The sequence below is a fragment of the Doryrhamphus excisus genome, linkage group LG15 (assembly GCF_037039965.1).
Source record: "Doryrhamphus excisus strain RoL-2023G ecotype Guam linkage group LG15, RoL_Dexc_Guam_v1.1, whole genome shotgun sequence".
In the NCBI taxonomy this organism is placed as follows: Eukaryota; Metazoa; Chordata; class Actinopteri; order Syngnathiformes; family Syngnathidae; genus Doryrhamphus; species Doryrhamphus excisus.
Window position 1 is genome coordinate 6,075,670 of NC_136371.1, and position 23,754 is coordinate 6,099,423.

The window sequence follows — 23,754 nt, forward strand, 5'->3', positions numbered from 1 at the left end:
CATGCGCAAAGAACAACAACCGGTGGACTTGAAGGAGTTAACTGACGACAGGACTTCAACTGTGACCCCGCCAGGTGCTTTAAATACATGCTAATATGGCACAACCAGCCGAATCACTTCCACTCAAAGTAGCTGGAAATATGGTGGACCAGTTTTCTCCATTGCTGTGTGAAGTGTGAGAAAAAAGAAGAGGGATTTGCCACAGAGAAGAAAGTGAAGCTACATCACCTCCAACACCATTATCATCATCATCATCGCAGCCACAGTCTCACCAAGAAGAACCTGCCCCCTCATTCTTGTCTTCATCAAGGACGCTTGTTTTCCGAAACACCTGCCATTTTCACTTTTACTTTCACTTTTCTATGTAGATTATCCTCACGGGGTATGCTGGAGTCCCAGCTGACTTCAGGTGAGAGGCGGGGCCAAGTGGACATGGACACAGACATGCAGAACATTCAGTCACTTCCACAGGTGAACTGCACATAATGTTCCGGAACTTATCGGGTTGCAAATTAGCTTGGTTGGAGCTGTGGATGAGGAAGTTGGAGATTATTTCACAGAATTCCTGGACATGTTGGAGGACCCTGCCATGGGGAAGCCTGTCCATTCTGAAGCTGGAATGTCACTCTTAGAATGATGACGGGCCCATCATGTGGGTGCGACCAGGAGAACAAATAGTGCCAAATGCAAATTGTTCCAGTTCCACTTTGAAACATCGCAGGTACAATCCAGCAGCTAGTACATGTGTGTGGTGTGGGCCCAACTATGGTGGGGAGTCAACAGTTCTGCCACAGTGGAACGTGATATTACCATCATTTTTATATGTGATATTCTGTACATTTTTTCATGCAGGTCCATGATTGACATAAAAAATCTGCACTACCTGCCAAGGGCAAGCGAACCCCATGTGGTTTTGTTTGAGGACCGCACCAAGGCCCATGCTGACCACGTGGGCCAGAGGTCTGACTGCTGCTGTGGGAGTGCTGAAGGCTGTTCACTTTGGAGAATACTAGGTAGCTGGTAGCTTTATGATCATGTGTAGGCTTTTTGCTGAGGATTGACAGGTCAATTTTGTCTTATTCTCTTCAACAGGACTAATCAACCACGGGTTGTGTGTTTCCATGCTGGTGACTTCAATAAGGTTATCCAACAACTGCAGCTGGATCTGTACGAGCCTCCGGTATCTCAGGTAGTTTTCAAGTAGGACCTACAATTACTTTGTCATAATGAGGTGATGTTTTGATGTGACAGGAATCTTAATTAGTGAATGTTGATGACACCAAGCTTAACCGGCTGAGAAGGGAAGGCATCCTCTACGTACACTCCCAGCTCTGCGACATTGATGTTTACTTTTTATTACAAAATCGTGGCAAAGAACAAAGAGTTGAAAAAGAAAATCTGCCAATGGCGTAACCGTTGATTTCTGTCATCTTAACCATCTTGGATGTAGACAGATCAAAAATCTCTGGTTGAAAGGACAAAAGAAATACTACAACAGATTGTAACTTTGCCATCAGGTTACATAATGTAATGTTCTTAAATCAGTGTGTACAAATCTATGTTATTAACAATGAACATCCCAATTCCTTCATTTAGGGCATTGGTGTTCAAAGTGCAGACCGCGGTAGAAAATGAATGAATGTAACATTGTAAAAATAAAATTAAACCAAAATTGGAAAAATTAAACAAAAAAGCACATCATAAGGAGAAAATGCCATCCATCCATATTCTATATGATTTATCCTCATTAGGTGATATTTTTGGAACATGCAAACAATACATGCTCCAAAACCCGGATCTTCTGACTATTTTTACAAAATAAATAAACATCAAAGTATCAAAGGGATTAAAAGGCCCTCAGCGGCTACTGATTTACAGTAGAGTAGAAATTGACAGTAGAGCTTCCATGTTATGGCTTTGTGAGGTGAAGTTCAGCATACGTCCACAAGGAGGCTCTAAGCAACCACTAGTGATAGAAGATCTTTATGAGATGATAAATCTTCCGTTCAAATCTGGAGACATACATTTTTAGAACCAATTTTGTGGGTAATTCCTGGGTCCTTTTGGCTTTCCTATCCTGTTCCCAAATCCTGTGGAAAACAGAGTACAACACAATTTGCATGATTTGAATTGAGCCAAAGATGTGCTGATGAGTTAAGTGTACAGATGATTACCAAATTTGAACAACGACATTAAGACCCCATTGGAGGATGGGGACAACGTAGGAAGAGCAGCAGTCCTTGGCTTTACTGGAGACATATTTTTGACATGTTAGTCTTTCTTGTATGGACAGGAAAATGAGGACAGGAAAGAGCATGACTCACATTTCTGTTTGTCTCTGAAAAAATTCAGACTCTGACGGAGACAAAAATATTCACGTTGAGTCAGAATCCATGCTTTGGTATAGAAACATCTGATACCTTTTTTCTGGATGGTGGCTTGTCGTCATTTTTGTCCGCTTTGTCTCCTGACGCCCCACAGTCAGAGAGGGAGGCCTTTTGGTTTCCATCACACATGCTACTCACTTCTGCTGATGCTGCAGAAACAAAGTAAATTACATTGATTACATTAAGCTTTTTTATTTCTACATGCATTTATTTAGTATTATGTTGGGATGCTGTCATAAAAACTCAATGTGGTATTGTTACAGGTGACTGCAGTCTGGTGTGCAGTCCCTTTAAGGCTGAGGCTGTACTCACCACTTCCTCCTTCAGCAACAGGAGGTGGAGAGGGCAGCCACAATGGAGTCAGTGGCTCTGTAGACAAAACACTACCTGTTACTTTTTATTTTATTTATGACGGACAGCTTAACAAGTTACATTAAAATGGGTTTTCCTCACGGAGGGGCAGGAAGAGGCAGAGCTTATTTAATCAGGGTGGGATACCCTATCCCCCATGTTTTACATTATGATGGGCAAAAATGACGGACAATATAAACTTGATGGAGAACACCAAGTATAATAAGTATACTCTAGCCATGAAGTACTCGGTGATGCTAACAAGCTGAGGAAGGACTTGCGATGTGAGGAAAAGCTTCTGAAAAACCTTTGCTATCCTGCTACCTCTGTTGATTTTACATAAAAGACACAAAATCAACACGCCTATGCAATGCTAACATCACCAGTGTGGAGGACTTCAACCACAAGTTTACCTGTGAAGGTCATTTTTGATCTCAGACTCTGCAAAAAAAAAAAACAACAAAAGGCATTAAGAGTGATTTGTGTGTAAAATATTTGTAAACTATTCAATCTCAGTCAAACTCGTAAGCCACTTACCTTACTTCTCACCCATGGTTTTGTTTCTCGCTCATGAGCGGCGCAGACTTGCTTTGAGGTGCCTGACCACTCTGAAGACATCCCGATTTTGTTCCACTTCACTGTCGGTGTGACCTCTCGCTGACTGTCGGCAGGCGCTGCAACGCCCATGAGAAATTCATCATTTAAAACAGGAATCCAATGCTATTTTATGTATTTATCCAACAGATGTTTCGTGATGCTCACCTTGATAAACGGCCATCTCGTACGATTCTGGGGTTCTATCTGGAAGCGATGGGATGGGTGACACAGGACTGCCTAGGACCCACACAAATTATTGTTTAGATTTTTAGTAACGCTTATAAGAATTTCATAAGATGATTCCATTTCATTTCCTCCTTTGGATATTCTGGTTACCCCCCACAGTCCAAAAACATACACACTGAATTATCCATAGGATGATGATCTTTGGAAAGCTGATACCAACCTGTATCAACGGCCAGTTGATAGGATTCAGGGGTTCGTTCAGGTAGAGGAGGAGGTGTGTCCACATCAGTATGTGCTCCTTTTGAACCTAACAAAGGAGTCACAAGATACTGTGACTCAGGCAGAAATGATTGAAGTAATCTGTGGACGATGTGATAGTAAATTTGACTATTTGAGAAAATATTGTTATTGTATCTACTTGTTTTCATCAAATAGTATGACAATTCTAAAGCCGATTATGATGCTAAAAATGCACGTCTTTCAAATCTCTAATACAAATATGATGCAAAATTGACGTGTTTGATACCTATGTGACATACATGATATCATGCAAGGTGATTGTACTAGAGAGACCACTGGTATTGTACAAAAGACTCCTTGTTATACCCTGTTCTGTTCTGGTTTAATCGGGTACCTGAACGCGCCGCTGTAGCTGCTAGCTTCGGGAGTTGATGTCACTCTAACTGTTTAGCCCCGAGTGTTGATGTGCCCACACGAACTTCATGGTGGCTGCTATATATAGCTGTGTGCGTCTAGCACATCCAGCACTCATTGTCGGACACACTTTGTCAAATGCACCACTGCGCCGTGCCGTGGAACACAACACCGCTAAAGGAAATGTGGTCATTACATGTTTTTGGCAGGACTATCGTGTTCCAGACAGTGAGCACTGTGGTTCTCTCAAACCTCTGTGGATGCACAGTGTGTTCGATATTAATGCCCCTTTCCAGGCGAGAGTGCGCTGCTTCTAGCTTGAGTGACACTTTTGACGTTCATGTTCACAAAAACAGTCCCGTGTGAAATGTTGTTGATAGATGAAAATATTTTTATGTAGCTCCAATAATTTCTGCCTGAGTTTGCCTCAGAAACAGAGAAGCGGAGCTTGGGTTAGGGCAGAGAGTGTATAGCACATACAGACATGCCCATAAGGAAACTCGCTCATCTGTGACATCACAAAGGCACACTTTTGCAACGCCCTCTGAAACAGAGCGTTTTGAGCCATCCCAAACTTCTTTCAGGGCTCACATCCAAATGCGCAAACCTCATTATCTGAAACTTTGGCATTGTTAAACACAATAATACAACATTCTAACTACATTTATAGGTCAGAAAAGTGTAAACAGCATAATAGGTCCCCTTTAAATAGGTTTGCGCTTTAATAGGTTCCCCTGCTATTCACATTTATAACATTGGAACCCTGGCACAGATTTAACCGTGACTAATAATATGCCACAGTCAACCACTAAACAGTGATCATTTATTATTTTTTGGAAAACCATAGTATAGTGAGGGAGTGATAGATAGAAACACGATATAGCGAGGACCGCCTGTAATCCTTTCAAGATGGGTTGAGCATAGCAACCAATAGGATGCTGACAGGCCCCCAATAGTGGACTTGTGGACTGGGTCAACATCCCGTGTTGTCTACGTGGATTCATGTGAGACTTAAAGAGGATTTGAACACTCACCTGTGACGAGAGAAGAGTGAGACTCCATTGTGTGGTCATTGTCATACGGAGACAATGAGGACTTGCTGCTGATGATTGGACCAACTGTCCATCGCTTGTTCGCTCGTGGTAGATTGTCAAATAGGCCGGTGTGAAAGTAGGGATCCTCCACGGCGAAACAGATGTCTTCTGCAGCAATAGTTGAATCTGCAGATGTCAATGCATCATCACCCTGCTGTATTCCCTCTACTGCAGCCACTTCTTGGCTGCTATGGAGCCCTTTCTCCTCGTCTGTCTTGGATGCAACAAGACCAGATGGCAGTGTTTTCTGGTCCTGTGTTAGGGTGTTCATTTCCTCATCACAGATGTGCTGAAGTAGCTGTGACTTCTCACTTTGATCCTCTTGCTCTGTCGTTGATGTACCAATTTTCCCCTTGGTAATTTGACAGAAGGATATACCGTAAGTCAGAAATAAGGCTGAAAATAATGTAAACTCTGTTAGATGTTGATCACCTGGTTTGAGCAGTTCTGCACATTCATGGACTGCAGGTATCTCTGGAACAGTAACCTGATGATGCTGTAGACCAGCTCATATTGTTCCTGATAACAAAATCAAGATAGCTGCTGTGTGAAAATGTAAATTCATATTCAAACTTTCAAAGGAAGACTTATGCATAAGAAAGAAACACGGGATGCTACCTTGGTTTGCACTACAGAGGGTCGTTGGGTTCTCATGGTGTGAACTATGTCACAGACATTGAAATCTGAAGTGATCAACTAAAAAAAAAAAAAAATTTCCACCAGTTCAGTTCTGTAATGATGAAATAAATAAAGATATGGGACATTTCTCACCTGTTTCCTGAGTAGATTCCAAGTATAATCGATGACACAAAGGGCTCCTGTTCTACCACATCCAGCACTGAAACCACAGCATGGCATTTCAGCTATGAACTTTGTGTCTGACAAATAATGTTTTAGCTTTGACTTTACTTTGTATATAATATTGAAAATCTGCTGTCTGTATCGGTATTGCAAATGAAGTGCTGGACGATATCGGATCTATGCTGTAAGCAGTAATGTGGAAACACCTGAGGGGAAACCTAGTGGGTTGTTGACTTCTTGCCTATGCATACTTCCTGGAGGTTCTTTACCTCTGAGTCTGAGACAATAGGGCACCATGTAACCTACATAATAGGATTCTCATAATTGAAGACCTACAAGGACATACAACCTGTTATTAAAGGGTTGATCAAGAGTTGATCAAGTTCCGTTTTTAGACCTCATTAGCTCATTAGTTCAGTTCAATCTTCATAACTCTTATTTACATTACAACTATAATACATTTCTCGAGAATAGGGTTGTAGAAGTTAAAAAAAAATGGACCTGCAGTGGATGCAGATGGGGATGTCATCATGAGACTGATAGGTACGCATCTCCTCCATCATGTCTAAAATGGGGAGGATGAAATTGGGTACTCCATGGTCTGGCCAGTTAACATAATGCAGCTGCTTTATAGTTCGGCAACACTGGAGAAAGTTAAGACAGAAGACAAAAAACATTGCAATCCACAATGTAGAGCATATCAGGGTTGTATTTACCAGGTAAACCACTTGGATTTTAGGGAGAAGACACTGATATCTAGTCTTTCTGATTACCATTGTTTGTCATCAATGTCTTACATTGTCATACGTCAGTTTTAATGTCCTTGTCAGATAGGCTCCTTTATCCTCCTCACAGTCCTGTGCAAAAAGCAAGAGTTTTTTCTTTTTGTTGGGTGAAATAAGAAAGAAAACTATTATTTTTTAGGGACCAGTAAATAGTGGGAAAAATACTCACACAATGAACAATAAAAGGTCCACATACAAATGGCTCTTCCTCCTTCTGCGGCCAGTAGCGCTCACACTTTTTCTACAAAGATTGGAAAATGGGTATATGTGTGTTGGTTGAATGATAAATGTTTGTTGATCATTGAGATTTTTTTTTTGTTCTTTACCTTTCCCATTTCAAATTCCCGGCAAGCCATGACTATGACCTAAGGAAAAAGAGTAGGTATGCTGGTTATTGGTGTGAGTATTACCTCCACCAAGCATGAAAATTCTACAATAGTTTAAAGTGTGATGCCTGTAACATAGTATAGGGTTCCACTTGCATCGGGGCCCACTGTGGCAGTGACCAACCACTGCCACCAGAGAGAACTACCATAAAAAAGTCAGTTGTAACCGACTTTGAAATGCAGATTTCTGCCACCTATAGGACTGGAGTGGAACAGGATCGCCCTGGAATTACATGATTGGATAAAACTCAAACGGTCCGACATCGGATTTGGTCGTAGTCTTTACCATTCTAATCTGAAAAAATGGAAAGCCAATATCGCTAAGAAAGCAAACTTCAAATATACAAGCAAATATACATCAAGTTAAATGGCGTATCAGAGGAAGTCAAAGTAGATAAAGGGGACAAATATTAATGACAAGGAACTCCAAGGTCTCCAAGGAGACATAAGACGCAAAGACTTGGAAGTCAACAACAATCGACAATAACAAAAATCCAATCATGATATTGATATTGCTGTGTCGACAGATAATAAGCAACTCATACATGTATCTCATACTCCCATAGCATTCTCAGGAAGTCCAGTACTGTGTGATGAAGTGGCCCCTGAGTAGCAATGTAGGCCTGGGAGCCTGTCACTCCCTGCACACAAAACAGCAGCGTCATATAGGGGTTGCGTCTTTGCTGCTAAATACAATCCACATAATGAGAACATTGTTTACCTTTATGAAATTGGCATTAATGTAGTCAGTGTCAGCTTTAGAGGTGGTGAGTGTGAGCTTCACTCTGGTGTGATCAACTGGAAAAGTATCGGGACGATATTGAACAAAATCATACAACTTTTCTGATGCCGTAACAATCCAGTCAAATTCACATCTTTAGGCACTTTTACCTTTGTCTAGAAAATGTCAACATAGAATCAATTTAGTCAGACTAAGGATTCACAAATGTTCCTTAAGTGAAGCTTACATGGAAGAATGTCCTTGTATCTGTTCTTCTTGATGTTTTCCTGAGTTTCTGCTGATTTGGTGGGGTATGTCTTATCATTGCGATACCTAATTGATTGGTTTTTCAACCTCTGTAAAAAAAAAACAAAAAAAACACTGCATAAGATTCATTCATTCATTCATTTTCTACCGCTTTTTCCTCACGAGGGTCGCGGGGGGTGCTGGAGCCTATCCCAGATGTCTTTGGGCGAGAGGTGGGGTACACCCTGGACTGGTGGCCAGCCAATCACAGGGCACATATAGACAAACAACCATTCACACTCACATTTATACCTATGGACAATTTGGAGTCGCCAATTAACCTCGCATGTTTTTGGAATGTGGGAGGAAATGCACGGGGAGAACATGCAAACTCCACACAGAGATGGCCGAGGGTGGAATTGAACCCTGGTCTCCTAGCTGTGAGGTCTGCGCGCTAACCACTGGACCGCCGTGCCGCCCCGCTGCATAAGATGAGGGAGATAATGTAGGGATTACTGTAATTTCATTGACTATAGTTTATTGTACACTGGCAGTCAATACAAACTTTGAGACCATATTTTTCAACATAATTATTTTGAAGCCCTAAACATACAGAAACATAAATCTAACATTGGCACCTGGCAAACACAGTTATTGTTGACCCGGGTGTTGTTCTTCACGGGTGTTTCCCTTGCTATATGACTGGCACACCGAAATCTATCACTCTAGCTCATACCCAGTGCCCAGAGATTCACATAATAGATGTAGCATGATGCCGTTCACTGGATTAACAATGCTGGCCTTTTTTGGGCCTTAATATATAGGCCCCTTTGCAACTCATATGCAACTGTGACAACATGACAACTCAATATTATCTCAACTACGTGAGCACTAAGTCATCAATTAATCCACAAGGTATAATTACAACCCTCCTATGAGTACAAATATAGTACATACTGTACATTTCTACATCAAAGTTTCTAATGACTGTCAATATTGGTATTGGTAAGAAAGCAATCTCTGGCAGAAATTCTAAACTGTTTCACATTTCGCGAGAAGGATCATGTTTCTGAGAGATTTGAAAAGTCACTGTCCTAGTCGGGTAGCCGTTTCACTTCCACAGTCTGCAGGTTTAGGATTGAACTCACAAAAGGAAGGATTTAATAATGTAGCCCTTTTCTACGGAGCGGTCGTGACATCCTCCGACTCTGGCATGTCACTTGTTGTCAGGGCAACAGCTCACCAATTACGTCATCTTTTGACTCTTCAGAGGGAGTTTGTTTTTTTTCTTTGCATGCTGCGCTTTGTGGATGTCTATTCTATGTATTAGGTATAAGTATTAGGTCTACCCTAAAATCTACTTTTGAAAGGCTTCTGGGCTTTCCTTTTTGTTACCACTTTCATATCTGACAATATATTTCATTCATTTATTGTCTGGCATGAAATATGATCCCAACGTTCAACAAGTATCTTTTTTATTTGTCATTTAGTAAATGTTGTTACGAAACATGAAAACATGGTGGTATTCCGGCACATCCTTCTCTGACAAGCATCAATATGAACAGGAAGAGCCCAGTAGTATCTACAATAGTTACTTCCCTGAAGTCATTCACGTTACTTTGCTATCTGGCTGCCATGTTAAAGTAATACAAGTACAATTTATTGTCTTGCTCACCATAAACTCCCCATGAATGCTGTGTTGCACCTCCTTGTCCTCTGTATCTTGTCTCTCTAGCTGAGTCAGCAAGTTCCTCACAATGCCGGCCTGTTGTTGCTCCATGGCTGGGTGCTCTCCGTTCTGAACAGGTTACCTTTCATGTCAGGACACCCGGGTCCCAATCTACATGTCCAAAACTAGGGACATTAAGTGAGGACTCAGGCCCACTGTCTCTGCTGCACTTCTGTATTGCAATTATCACATCAAGGAACTATGGTGAGAAAACGAGGAAGTTCACATGTTCTGTGCGTATCTCTCACTGGGTCCTAAAGTCAGTTGCAGTTGGCGTCGCGTGTGTTGAATGTTGAGATTTTTGTCAAACTTGACCACATGACGAGGCCCCAATCTCATGTTTTACAATGCAATTGAATAGAAAGCTTTGATTGTCATTACGTAAGAATGTACAAGGAAATGGTAAATACTAGCTACTAGCTACTTAAGATTTTCATCAGGCCTGTACATAGAATAAAGTTTTCGCTCTGGGAGCAACTGACAGTGTTTATATATTTGTTGTGTGTATGTTATAGCTTATATAAACATTTGAAATCTAATCACTCGCAAACCACTGTAATAAATAAAATATTTATAACTGCTTATGTAACGTTTAATGACACGTGTGGGGGGGGGGGTTGTGATAGTGCTTGCATAAATACACAGTTGTACATATTATTCCTTTCGTATAAAGATAATGTCACTTTGAACTCTTCAGATATGCGTTAGGTTTGAGTTGTGGTTTTCACCGGAAAGGGGGAGTTACAAAGTCTGCCTGTAGACATGCTTTGAAAAGTTCAAATGTTTATACATGACTTTGGTGAATCTTTCTCTATTGTCATCCTTTTCAACTGCCTTCCAACTTTCAACTATTTTAGTTCACTTTAGATTTGTCTCCATATGCAGTGCATGTGGTGTTCATTGTCATTGTTTCCATTTTTCTTGTCACTCCTCTTTCAAACATTTGTAGGCATCATTTTTATGTCTTCTTTAGTGATTGATGTATTAGTGTCACCCTTCTGGTCCACCCATGTGCATCGCATGAGAGTCAAGAGTACTAAGAATTGAGCTAAAAGCTCAAGTTTAATGCAATGCAATATTAATGTAATATTGAATGTTAATTTCAAAACATTGCATGTGTGAAAATGACTGCCACACTTAATGATGATTCTTGAGTTGAAAGGGTTATGTGCTGGGTAAATACGCTTGACCACTATACTGATTCTTTTTAAAAAGGCTTCACATTGATTGTGTATGCAGTACATCACTTTGGCGACATCTAGTGCTAGATCTGTGCTACAACCAGGGAGGTGAGGTTGAAACGCTAAAAATAAACTGTCTGCTTGCATAATTTGCAAAGCTGTACGGGAAATCTTGTTTCTTTGAGTCACTTTCAACTCGTCAAGCCCTAAATATCTCAGATGTTTTCAATCAGTTGGACGTATCTGGAATATTTACTGAAAGGGGTTACATTGCATGGTTATGTTCTTCTTATATGACTACACTGTGTTGAAATTCTAAACAAAATCATGTTTGCTGTAGTGAGTTGAGGATATTGAGCAATCTTTGCAATTTACACGGTGCAATAACTTTTTTTGTAACCCTCTGCCCTACCCTAAATGAGTTGGCACAGAGTGACACATCCTGTTGGTCGCTCCTCTTTGGTATCATTTTTATACCATGCTCAAATACAATAATAAAATACAATATAATAAGTTTAATTCTATGGAATTAGCCGTTGTGACCCTGGTTTGGTTTTATAGTTTATAATGCTTCCTAGATAACAACCAGGTCATAATGTATGACTAACTACAAATTGTTGATCAGCCTATCACATTGGAGAGTTTATCAAACACTACAGTATTATTGTTAATCTTTTTTTAATCTGTTTTGACACAATATTTATTCTTTCTCATCCAACCGGCCTTTTTACAGGGTGAAAATCCACCCTAATCCACCCTAATTCTTGTTAAATGAGTCTGGGAGTTTCAAGGACAGTTTACAGTTGAGTTGAAACAGGAGTAGATATAAACAATCGAGAGAGAGAGAGATTATTTCTTATATAACCTTTGTCAAAGAGTTGGTGTGATGGTTGTGAACTGTAAACATTTGTTAGGATCCAGGAAACTGGCTCCAGCCTTTCTTGGTTTGGGGCAGCTAATCACTCCTCAGTCACAGATTAAAAGGGTGTGTATTTATATTAGACAATATGGTGTTATATTGGTTACGTGTCATGTTGTAGATTAGCCTTCAGGCGTACCTCAGCATTTATTTACAACAGAGGGAAAAAATTAGTGACGTGCGTTTGGCTGATATCAGCGATATCAAAATCGATCTGATACCGATATACCTAATGTGTCTGGAACATTTTTTTACGTATTGCATTGCAAATCATAGCATAAATAATACATTTATTTGTTTATTAATTAATTTATTTTCTATGCCAGCATAAAGAATCAAATAATCAAATAATGAGGTATATTGAGATTGCGGGAAGTCATAAGTTCCAAGGGTAAGGGGCGAAGTCAAGTGAGTTGAGTCACGTGGTGATCATGGTAGCCACGCCTCTTCCTGTCAAACAACTTCCAGTTTTAAATTCACAATATTGGAAGCAGCATTTCGTACTGGGACGTTTCATTCCGTTTATTATTTAAAGGTGAGTTAAAAGTCGTTTCACTTTCCATTTAGCAAAACTCTGTTGTTAAATACATTTCCGGCATCGTTGCTGAACATACCGCAGTAATATGGCGCCCACAAGCTTCAACGATTGTTACTGTTAGCTAGCTAACACAAACTAACTTCGTATGTGATTAAAAGATAATCTCGTACGTAACGAAGTGACGTTTAGTATCATCATTTACAGTAAGTACACGTCTTTTTGTCAAAAGTTCCTTATCTTAGCAGTTGAAATGGTCAGCAACAGTCGCTAGTTTAGCAAGTTAAAAGGTTTGTAATCTTGATTGTAATCTTGTAAGTTTACATTTAATAACAAAACTGACTTGAAACTGTGTTTCTATTGAGTTTTTCTATGAAATAACGCTATTGCTTGTGGTATCCAAGCAATAAAATGCTCGCCAGTCAAAAGGGACAGGTTGTTTGGACTTGGTTCATAAATGTCTAGTTTACCCCTACGATTAGTTGTGTATGCCGTGTTTGATAACGTATAATCAACATAATAAAACACTGGTGCATGGACCAATGTTCATTTACATTTTGGTTTGACTTCAATTTGTTGCTGTTGACATTTAAGCAGCATTTTATTTAAAACAATGGGATTAATGTTTGAAAATTTTAGTCTATTTGTCCTTTTTATAATATTTTATTTTATTGATTGTTTGAAAGATGTTTTTTAGGAGGTATATTCTGTATTTTTCCTACACAATAAAATAAGTATTGATGCAAGTTCCTTTTAATTCCGCTATTGTGTTTCTAAAGTTCAACTTGGCGTTTTTTTATGGTAGCGGAAAGGGGCAAATGCATGGCAAAGTCCAAACACAGAAATGATCTAAAACCACATAAACACATGCCTGTGAATATTCTTATCACTGTATATTCAGACCTTGTTGAGTTAAAAAAATATAAATATTTTTACCAGATACCGCATTCATCAGCGCCATCCTGACCCTGCCATGGACATCTCTTTATTTCTGCTACTAAGCTGTTTTGGACTTGCCATGATTGCTCAAGGTGAGTTGCAGAGACCTGGAAGGCAGTTGATGTAATACATTGATGAAGTCATCTTATCTTTTATTTTCCATGACAGCTCAAGACTGTTCGAAACCGACTGGAGGTGCCAACATGGGTTTGAGTGACGCAGATATTCTTCAAGAGACATTTCCAGATGGGAGCAAAGCTACTTTTGTTTGTAACATTGGTTACAGTCGGGCAGAAGGGGTTCCAACCGTCACATGTACAGCTGGCACCTGGAGCCCTCTGACGCTGAAATGCAAGCGTAAGCCTTTCATATTTGAATTCAATTCATAATAGTATTATTATGTAGTGATGCTCCGTTTATTGTGGTTAATTGTCTCTAGACTTGACCGTGATACGTATGTGAATCTGCAACAATAGCTTGTGTTGTTGTTATTATAATTCTTGGGCCGGTTGGCAAATAATTTAAGCCTGCAATAAAAGGTCTGACCCAAACATTGCAGGATCATTACTGACACCTAGTGACCAGTGGAGAATATTACATATGCTCTCTATGAATAAATGAATGAATAATCTTTTGAATGCCTTATTTATATTTTAGTTAATTTAGCCAGTTCTGTGATTGATAATGCTTAGAGAAATGTAACATCTTCTTAAATATGCACGTTATGACTTAAGAGGCCACATTCAACCATGAAACACCATGATTTATTAATATATTTCTGACAAAACTTGGAGTGAATCCATTAAATTGGAACCACAATTTGGCAAGGGACAATTGCTCTGTATTTTAGTCTATTCTGATCATGTGTAGTTATTAACCAATATGATTTTTTTTTGTAGGGAAGAGCTGTGGCTCACCGGGAGATGTGGCGAATGGACAAATTCATTTTCCAGAAGGGATTGAATTTGGTGATAAGATATATATCACTTGCAACAAAGGGTAAGAATGGCTTTTGAGTACTGTGATGATTAGCATCCATTTGTTATCTGTCTGTCTTGTGGACATAGAACCCATCTTTTTTTGGTTTCGGAAGCTAAGCAGTAAATGGCCTGGTTAGTACTTTGTGGACAGCATGGTAGCAGAGTGGCTAGCTGTGGAAAGTTTGTCACAGTAGATATAATAATATATAATATAATAATAATAATATTTATGTAGTTTGTACATAGTACATAGTTTTGTAGTTTGTAGTATGTGCACGTTTACCTACCGGTCATTCTTTGTTTACACCACATTGCGTAACACTTAATGCGCAGGCCATGGGATCACTGCAGGGACAAAACAAACAGCCGTCGCTTGTAGCATATGGCAAGCTACCAAGCCAACGACTAGACTCCAATTTATTTGTTCTAAAAGTGTTTCAAATGGAGTGAGGAAGGACAAAGTAAGAAGCCAAAAAATGGGAGGAAAACTTTTTTTCCCCACTCTGTCATGTCAGACATGCCATGGTTTACTTCCATTCCGTGTTACGTTAATGTAATGTCTTATCAGTGTACCACTGCTGATGTCTACTGACCATAATACTGCAAATGACTTGTGTCATGCACAAGTTTCTTCAGGACAAACTCATGTAATTCACATTTTCTTCTCTTTATTAGTTACATATTGGTTGGTAAAAATGAACTCTATTGTGGGGCCAATGGGTGGATGGGCCGCTTGCCATCATGTGAAGGTCGGTAACCTTGGTTGGTTGACAAGCAACACATGACTTAAGGCTATGTTCACACTGCAGGGTATGATTCACAATTCTGATTTTTTTTGTGGTCGTTCACATTACCACACATCAGACATGCTAATATGAACGCAAAGCGTCTGAAAAGTGACATGAATGCGCAAAAGCACGACATCACTCACCTTGCTGTGTGTTTACGGAGGTAAACAGTGATATGCGATACAATTGATTTCATTTCCGAGTCGATACATGGTAAAAATTTTGACTAGTATTGGCGGTACCGATCCAGTTCTTTGTGCAAATTCATTTAACGTCTTTGTTAAATTTTAAAAAGTAGTGTACAGTGTTTCAAATCATAGCATAAGGAATACAATACATCATAGTCACTAATTGATGTATTTTAAACCCTAATGTATACCGAGGTAGTGGGGTGATTTAAGGACAAAGGACACAATCACTGACATGAAAAAATCAGATACAGGTTGCATATGGGCAAATAAATTGGAATTGACCTGCGGTGTGAACATAGCCTAAATTAGAAGTGCCAGTGACTTTTTACTCTTGGCCATTTTTGTTTGCAGTTGTGACCTGCGAGCCTCCATCGCAACTGGAAAACGGCTTCTTCAGTCCTGTCTTAGAAATCTATGACTATAGAGCTGCGGTACAGTACAGCTGTCAAAAAGATTATACTCTCAACGGATCCACTATATTGTCATGCTCAGAAAATGCAAAATTCCAACCTGATCCTCCAGTTTGTGTCAGTAAGTATCTCCTTGCTACCACCTACTCACCGGTCTTCCTCATGACTTCATAATCTGATTTTGTCTTTTTTCATCTTTCCTGCAGAGGTTAACTGCCCAGAAATCACATCTGATATTCTTGAATGGGTAGGAGGTTCAAGACCCCCATATGGATACAGGGCATCGGTGACATTGCAGTGCGTATCTGGATACACGATGATTGGCTCTGCCTCCCTGACATGTGACATCAACAGTCGCTGGTCACCAGAACCTCCACGTTGTGAGCGTAAGTCCTTCAGTTGTTATTCCATTCTGGCTATTACCTGGCATGAAGTTATTTTCTCATTCAATTGCTGCTGTTCTAGCAAACCATCTAGCTGCTTGTGTTTTAGGTAAACTTAGTTCTATATTTACGGTTGATACACTACAGTTGCACTTCAGCTCCATGTGGGCCTTCATTAACAGCACAACCATTGTTATGAATGTATGCAATTGGGTGCAGTATTCAACTGTTCATCTCAGATTCTCAATGTTTATTTGCTTGTTGTTTGATGTTTGTTCATGTGACAATGTCGTAGTTTTGGAGCCAAAAAATCGAAATATTTAAAACGATCTCTGAAAGTAGACGTGTTTGAAAACATGAATAAAAATGGATGCGGTCTTGGCAAAACATCAGCAAACTCACCTGTCGTTGTACAAACAGTCCAGAATCACTAAACTCTAACACTACACATAACTGCCGGGTCACTACAGTGTCCGTGAGCATGTTAAAGAATCTGCTCCTATGAAAGTGACAGTAACAACTAAAAAGCACAGTGTTTTTTTTAGCTTTTGTCCTTTTTTTTAATTACTGTTTCCTTTAATTCTAAGAATGAATATTGAATTAAACGGCATAAGAAATGAATGAATATGTTCTGTGTGCAGTATGCAGTGTTAAAGGGGTAGTGACATGATTAAAGGGGTTGTGTGATTTAAAAAATTCTACCCTATTTATGATCCTACAGGAAAACAAACCACGCCATCTCAGGACAAGGAGACACCAACAGGTATGTTGAACCCATTTTAATAATAAATCAGTCATACAACAACAGTCATGTTATGTTTCGTTTTGTTCAATATAATGCTCTAAATTCCAGCCACTATTTAGACATGCCCCAAATACATTTTTCAATAACAATGCTCGAGGAGTTTATCTTTTGTGTAACATGCATCATTGATCTGTTTTAGCCTCTCCTACACCAGACGACAATAATCGTAAGTAATCCCTTTTAAGTATGAATGGAAATATTTAAGTAGAAAAGAAGAAATGATCAATTTCCTTTGACACTTCTGACACAATGCTTTGTTTCTTTTAGAAAATAGTGGGAATAACGTGTGGATGTCTGTGGGCATCGCTGTTGCGGGTAGGTGTCCTTTTCATCCTTGATCAGTCTTCAGTGTGACATGCCACTTCTGTTAAATTAGATATCCTCACAGTGTTTGATGACATATCGATTAACCATTCAATATGATATAGTACTGTGCAATTTTTTTTTCTAGCTCACCACTAGTGTGCTGATTCCAGATTGGTTTTCACAAAACTTTGTAGCGCAGTCTCAGAAGAGTAAAACTAAAGACGTAGATAAAGGAATTGAAAATGTCCAATGTCCCAGAAATAGTACAGCATTGGCAGTGCTCATTGGTCATTGTCCTTAATGATCTAGGAAGTAGCTGCTGGCTAACAAACATATGGAACAAACCCGGCTCAGCTCTCCAAAATGTTTGTTCACCTTTTTTAATGAAAGTGTACCTGCCACTGTGTGACATTGTAGTTATCTGTATTGATTGTTGTTATGGTATGGGCATAGCAACTCATTTGTGTGTCAACCATGCATAGTTGAATATTCTCTTATTTTCTATGATGCCATCATAATCATAAGCATATACCTTCTTTTAAAACATAGCACAACATTTCAACAGTTTCTCTTCATCTGAAGAGTTGTATTTGTGGACAAAGCCAGAATAAATCAGTTGCCTATCGTTCATTCTTTGAGGGAAAGGCATATACAGTATAGTGGAACCTCTGTTTTGGATGAAAACATTTTGGGGGGGGGGGGGTGGTACGGTCAAACAATGCGCCTAAGAACTAGTCAAGTGCCCAAACAAAGCATCCACGTGTCCACGAGTCCCTGTCAAGAATAGACAGTGGTTGTTTTGGATTTGGGACGCTGTAGACAGATTCCGGTCAGGGAATCCTGAAATCATCTTTATTATGCGTGTGCATGTGTTACTTATAGAATGCACACAGAATGGTGAACAACTCCGTATCTGTGCTCAAGACCATTTGCGTTTTTCTGAATGTTACACATCTTGCACAGGTTGCTGGGGAAATTGTTTTATTGAAAAATCTCTATAAAATGTCTTGTGTGTCTTAGCGCGCAGACCTCACAGCTTGGAGACCTGAGTTCAATTCCACCCTCAGCCATGTCTGTGTGGAGTTTGCATGTTCTCCCCGTGCATGCTTGGGTTTTCTCCAGGGACTGCGGCTTCCTCCCACATTCCAAAAACATGCTAGGTTAATTGGTGACTCCAAATTGTCCATAGGTATGAATGTGAGTGTGAATGGTTGTTTGTCTATATGTGCCCTGTGATTGGCTGGCGACCAGTCCAGGGTGTACCCCACCTCTCGCCTGAAGACAACTGGGATAGGCTCCAGCACCCCCTGCCACCCTAGTGAGGATAAGCGGTAGAAAATGAATGAATGGAATGGGTTAAAACTGAAAACTGAGGTTCCACTGTACTGTTGTAGTCCTGTGAGAAATCATCACATTTAGTTACATATACTGTATCCCCCCCACCTCCTTTTTATTGATGATTGTTTTCTCCCTCTCTCACCATAGTTATCATTGCAATAGCTGTCATTATTGCTGCATGCTATCACTTCGGAGGATTCTCCTTCATCAGCAAAAAGAAAACAAATGGGTAAACTGTGCAGACACCATCAGGGACTTTCTTCTTCTCATGGAATTCGAGACTTTTTCTCCAACTATGCCACAGCTTTACCTTGCTTTTTACATTTTGGTGCTTTTTAGTTGACAGTGTGTTGACTGAATAGTTTAAACATTGCATGGTGGTGTTGTGTGCCTTTTTGGTCCAGGGTTGTTTTGCTAAAAGTTTGATGTTCCAAATGGATGTTGGAACATATTAAAACATGCCTATGATGAATTCTCATTCATCCAGTTTTTTGTATTCTCAGGGCATTGAATGGATCGCAGCTGAACTGTTCCGCTCCTCTGTTCATGCACAATGACTAGTTAGGACAGCTTGAGTCTGACTAGATAGGACAGAGCTGTCCTACCCAGTCTTTTGAGCATGAACATGTAAAGAACATTTTCGAACACAACCTGAATAGTCCAGTTGCCATTCATTCAATTCCCTAAGAGAACATTATAAAAGTTGTGTAGCGTATGCATTGCAAGCTGCTGAGCACTATTAGCCAATCAGAAGCCGGAAAAGGCAGCAGCAATCCACAGTGGCTGTGCATTCTTCATACTGTGTGCTCTCGAGCTTGCTATGCATGGTTTTTGTCAGCTTTCTGCAGGCCTATTAGCATTTCTGTCCACACTACTAATTGGTGATGGTGGCTATGACATAGTTTGCTATGTGCTGTCTGTCAATAGAGGCCTGTGAGGCCCATTATTATTATTATTATTGTTATTATTTTGCGGGCTTCTTGTCTGCCTGCTCACACCTACACGCTTATGGATTACAGCTATCGGAAGGGTCACTCCAACAATGAGGCTACCAAAGATGGGGAGGGAGTGGTGCTGTCGGTAAGAAGCTAGGTGTGGAGAACTTGTTTATTCCAAATGAATGTGCAATATTAGTATCTCTCCCCTCGTACACTTTCATGTTTTGTCCCTGATAAAACATTGTTTATTGCTCCTTTTTCACAGGGCTGCACACCCATGTTTCAAATGTTGTCATTGAAATGTATCGTTTTCCTTTTCTCACAGTGAGTGTGGCCGTCCTGTTGGAGCAGCATTACTAGAAACGGGAAGAGGACTCTTAACTGGTGTCTAGTGACCAGTGCACTCCCCCCCCTCTTTTCCGCTAGACCCCTACGTGGACTACACATCTGAGGGTCTTGTGAGACTCTTTGATAGTTCAGTAAATCTCACCTATGCTTGGAGGAGCATCTGCTATCGAGAGATTCCTCGTGTCTGGGCTTCAAGCTGTAAGGCATTTCAGTACAATTTTCCTCACTCTGATTCTTTCTAGCTGCCATTTTTTTTCTTCACTTGCATACAGAAGTCATCTCATTTTAATTTAATTATACTGGTTGTATGTCCTCAAGATAAATTCTATTTCCACTCTGTGGCACACCACACACATGCAGGAATGATGTCCCACTGATGGGCCACCCAAACAGGTTTGTCTTGGAGCTAAGGTTGGGGATGGGGGGGGGTTTAAGTGGCTTGCTCTCGAGCACCTCAGGAAGCGAGCATCTCAACAACAATTAGTTATGTCAACGAAGACCCTTTGTTTCCAAAGTCCTAGTCCTTCTATCTAGACTGAGCGGCCGCTGATGGAACTCTCATGCTCATATTTAATTAGAAGGGCTTTGCAGCCAGTGGCCTCGTGCTTCTGGTTAGAAGATTTTGCTTTACTTAGCAGAGCTTCAATGAGATCTCTGAGGAGGTGGTACCATTTGTATTCATGCACTTTGTGTATTAGCTTGTGGTTTTTTTTTTTTGTTTGTTTGTTTTTTTTTACCAAGATTGCATTATTGTGAACCCACAAATATTCATGAAAATAATTTAATGATATCCCTTTACATATACATCTTGAATGTAAAGAAATAATCTAAGAAACATGCTTTGTTTCTTCATGGTTGAATATGTGCACCATGCAGTGTAACATATGACCTGCACTTTTTGCTTTAAAAAAAAAAAATCATATTTAATGTCTGTTGGTTGATTTGTGTGCCTGCAGGCAGCTTAGCGGGCAATAGAAGTGTTGGTGGGGGTTTGTATGCCAGCATTCTTTGTCACTGCTGGAGTGCCAATAGGAGGCTCTGCATATTGAATGTGTGTCATGTTAGTCATGCTGCTGGCCTGGTAAATGGATCAGCATACTTTTGCATTGCACTGTTTGTTTTTTAAGCTAAACAATGAAATAAAAATTAAGCGTATGCACTTTGTTCACTATTATTTAGAAAAGTTGCCTATTGCAGTAACACGTCTTTTTTGATACAATCTTGATTGGATGGAGTCACAGTTTTAATCTAAAATAATCACATTGTTTTCATTGCAAGGTAGGCTTTAAAACAATGTATCAGCATTTATCACAATGACCCATACAAACCTGAGAAAACAAATGCATTGAGGAAATTACTGGGACGTTAGTGTTTGATAAGACTGACATTTAGTTGTTCATTTGAAAGACTTTAATTACATTCATAAAACCTATAAAAGTAAAACACGTTCCCTTTATAGGTTACCAGAGCACCCCCTTGTGGGAGGGTCGCTAACTGCTTCATACCTAAGCCTACTGAATGTGTCTCAATTTGTCGTTTAATCCACGTTCTGCAAATCTCACACTTAATCACTTTTCTGAGTAGCAGATTCCAATGACTGGTCAGATGAGATACGTCCTTCACTGTAACCGATTTCAAATGGTGCTAGAAATACAAGCAGACTCTGAGCGCCAGAAGAAATCGGTCAACCTTGGAGAAAGGACAAAACACCACCAGCCACTTGTAGATGATGATGATGATGATGATGGAGCGGAACATTGGCCGGGACTTCCTCCAGCGTTGCAGTTTACTGGCAGGTGAGTCTCATACCTCCCACCCCAAGAACACTGATTTCAAATGGTGCTAGATAGATGACGATACTCTAAGCCACCATCTGAAACCAGCTTCCAAAGGGGGCTATTTCTTGTTGGCTTGCTGGGAGGAGGGGAAATTCTGAAATTACAGAATCTCGCAAAATATACTTTTGGAGGTGTGGGTGGGAATTCCTATAGAATAAGAGGACAGAATTAGATAAAGCAACGTTCTGTAGATCTCAGGTATTTGCGGAGGTAATCTTCCTTGATTGTTAGGACTGAACTGTGGTGGGCGCCACACGTGGGAGGCGACATGATTGCGATTGGTTGGCACACCTGCCCTGCATTGCGCCTGCGCCGTGCCAACGGGGTGTGGCCAGCGCACTTTGCAATTTTTGTGAGCAGCTCACCCGCGCCTCCATCACTCCGACTGTTGGAAAATAGGCAAAGAGGGCTTAACACAGCAGAGTGCAATCATAACAAATCAAATTAACACCTCGCATTGCCTTTAAATACACAGGGCCCACTGGACTGCACATCAGAGGCCACGATGCACATCACCATGTAGACCACCTCTGTTCCTGACAGTCAGCTTAAACACAGCAGCAGGCTAATCCAGGCATCGTGCTTGTCGTCACCAAATAGGAGAACCTTTGATGGTATGTGGTCGGGATCTCCTCATCCTCTTTGCATTTACTCCCATCTTTTCACATCACGTTAAGAATAAACATCGGGTCCGGCATTACGCTAGGGCAAGGGGAGCAACATCCACCTAAATAAGGGGGAGCTGTTTAAAGACTAATGATATTCATCCCCAATTCTGTAATGCCATGCATTGTTGTTATATTGCAGTTTTTTTAATGGTTTGTGTAATTGTGACATGATACTGGTGGTATTAGGGGGTGGATTAGGTAGCTTAAGTCCCCATGAAATGCACCGCCTGCTGCTGCTGCTTCTTAGCTAGACCATAATGATACTTTGTGTACCTTCTGTAATATCTGACTCCTTGGACACAAAGAATGTTATATTCCAAGATGTTCCTGTCATGTTCATAAATAGATGAACCAAAATGTGAAACACCTTCCAGCTATTGTTTATCAGGGTATACTGTACCACGTTATGTTACGGTTGGAAAGGGAGGGGTGCCGTGATTCACCATCGTAGTTCTAGTCAAGAGGCAGCGTCAGGGGGATAAAGAGAGAGAGAGAGAGAGAGGTGGCATGGAGAACTACTGAGAAGGCACCAGAACACCTCCCACTGGTGTAACACACCCACATCTTACACACCAAAACTGGGTCCAAGTCATGCAAAGGCCCAAACAACACGCAGCAAAAACAAAACACTGTGCGTCACGTGTCCATTAGTCTGTAGTGAGTCAAAGACCAACAAGGGAAAGTCTCCAGGCACTTGATCACAAGGAAGTAGAAAATCAATGGCTGGCAATAGTTAGCTAAGACGCAGGGGGGGGGGCAGGACAGGTAACATAAGCACTCTGACTGGCTGCCAAGTGGAAATCAACTCAACTCTCCACAAGCACTATTGGATAAATCCCTCCACAACACACCACTCTCCCACATGCCTGCGTTTTCTTGTTTGCGAGTGTTCAAATATCTTTGATAAACGACCGCGAATCAGGATTTTTTTTTTTTTTGGTATGAGTTGAAAGTGTGAGGTCATGTACTTGTGTTTACACAATTGCCACAGACACTTCAGATTAGACGGCTTTAATGTCCGTAAGGGTGGCTCGACACGACTACCTTGTTCTCTCTTCCAGCTTGCTGTTTGTGTGCCACTGGACCTGTTGTGTAACGCTTATAAAACATTTAAAGGGACAGCAGGCCTTCTTAAGAGCAGCCAATAAGAATGGGATAGAAACGAATATATATATATATATATATATATATATATATATATATATATATATGTACATTGTATATGTACTATATATTGATGGGCAAAGGCA

General features: G+C 40.4%; 2 protein-coding genes across 9 annotated transcripts; one reads left to right on the forward strand and one right to left on the reverse strand.

The window, feature by feature from the left end:
* Positions 1 to 1,967: 1,967 nt before the first annotated feature.
* ptpn22 (protein tyrosine phosphatase non-receptor type 22) lies at positions 1,968 to 10,305 on the reverse strand. Its single transcript, XM_058052608.2, has 21 exons — positions 9,884 to 10,305; positions 8,210 to 8,318; positions 7,963 to 8,039; positions 7,787 to 7,882; positions 7,182 to 7,220; positions 7,025 to 7,096; positions 6,868 to 6,927; positions 6,572 to 6,714; positions 6,041 to 6,107; positions 5,888 to 5,965; positions 5,702 to 5,788; positions 5,210 to 5,621; positions 3,742 to 3,828; positions 3,501 to 3,572; positions 3,276 to 3,412; positions 3,152 to 3,179; positions 2,700 to 2,756; positions 2,421 to 2,536; positions 2,325 to 2,355; positions 2,175 to 2,249; positions 1,968 to 2,090 (listed from the first exon to the last, which is right to left on the reverse strand). Exons 1-21 carry the CDS (start codon positions 9,986 to 9,988, stop codon positions 2,029 to 2,031), a joined length of 2,010 nt encoding a protein of 669 aa, XP_057908591.2. The 5' UTR covers positions 9,989 to 10,305; the 3' UTR covers positions 1,968 to 2,028.
* Positions 10,306 to 12,471: 2,166 nt separating this feature from the next.
* LOC131104443 (C4b-binding protein alpha chain-like) lies at positions 12,472 to 21,153 on the forward strand. 8 transcript variants are annotated; one of them, XM_058051615.2, is made up of 13 exons: positions 12,472 to 12,572; positions 13,512 to 13,603; positions 13,680 to 13,868; positions 14,411 to 14,510; positions 15,167 to 15,240; positions 15,822 to 16,001; positions 16,087 to 16,266; positions 16,985 to 17,026; positions 17,208 to 17,234; positions 17,336 to 17,383; positions 18,860 to 18,941; positions 19,732 to 19,804; positions 19,976 to 21,153. In XM_058051615.2, exons 2-12 carry the CDS (start codon positions 13,546 to 13,548, stop codon positions 19,802 to 19,804), a joined length of 1,053 nt encoding a protein of 350 aa, XP_057907598.2. In that variant the 5' UTR covers positions 12,472 to 12,572; positions 13,512 to 13,545; the 3' UTR covers positions 19,976 to 21,153. The 8 variants fall into 8 exon arrangements, with proteins under 8 accessions (XP_057907598.2, XP_057907601.2, XP_057907600.2 ...); XM_058051618.2 differs by having other exon boundaries at positions 19,732 to 19,792; XM_058051616.2 differs by lacking the exon at positions 12,472 to 12,572 and adding an exon at positions 12,621 to 12,778.
* The last annotated feature ends 2,601 nt before the right edge of the window (positions 21,154 to 23,754 follow it).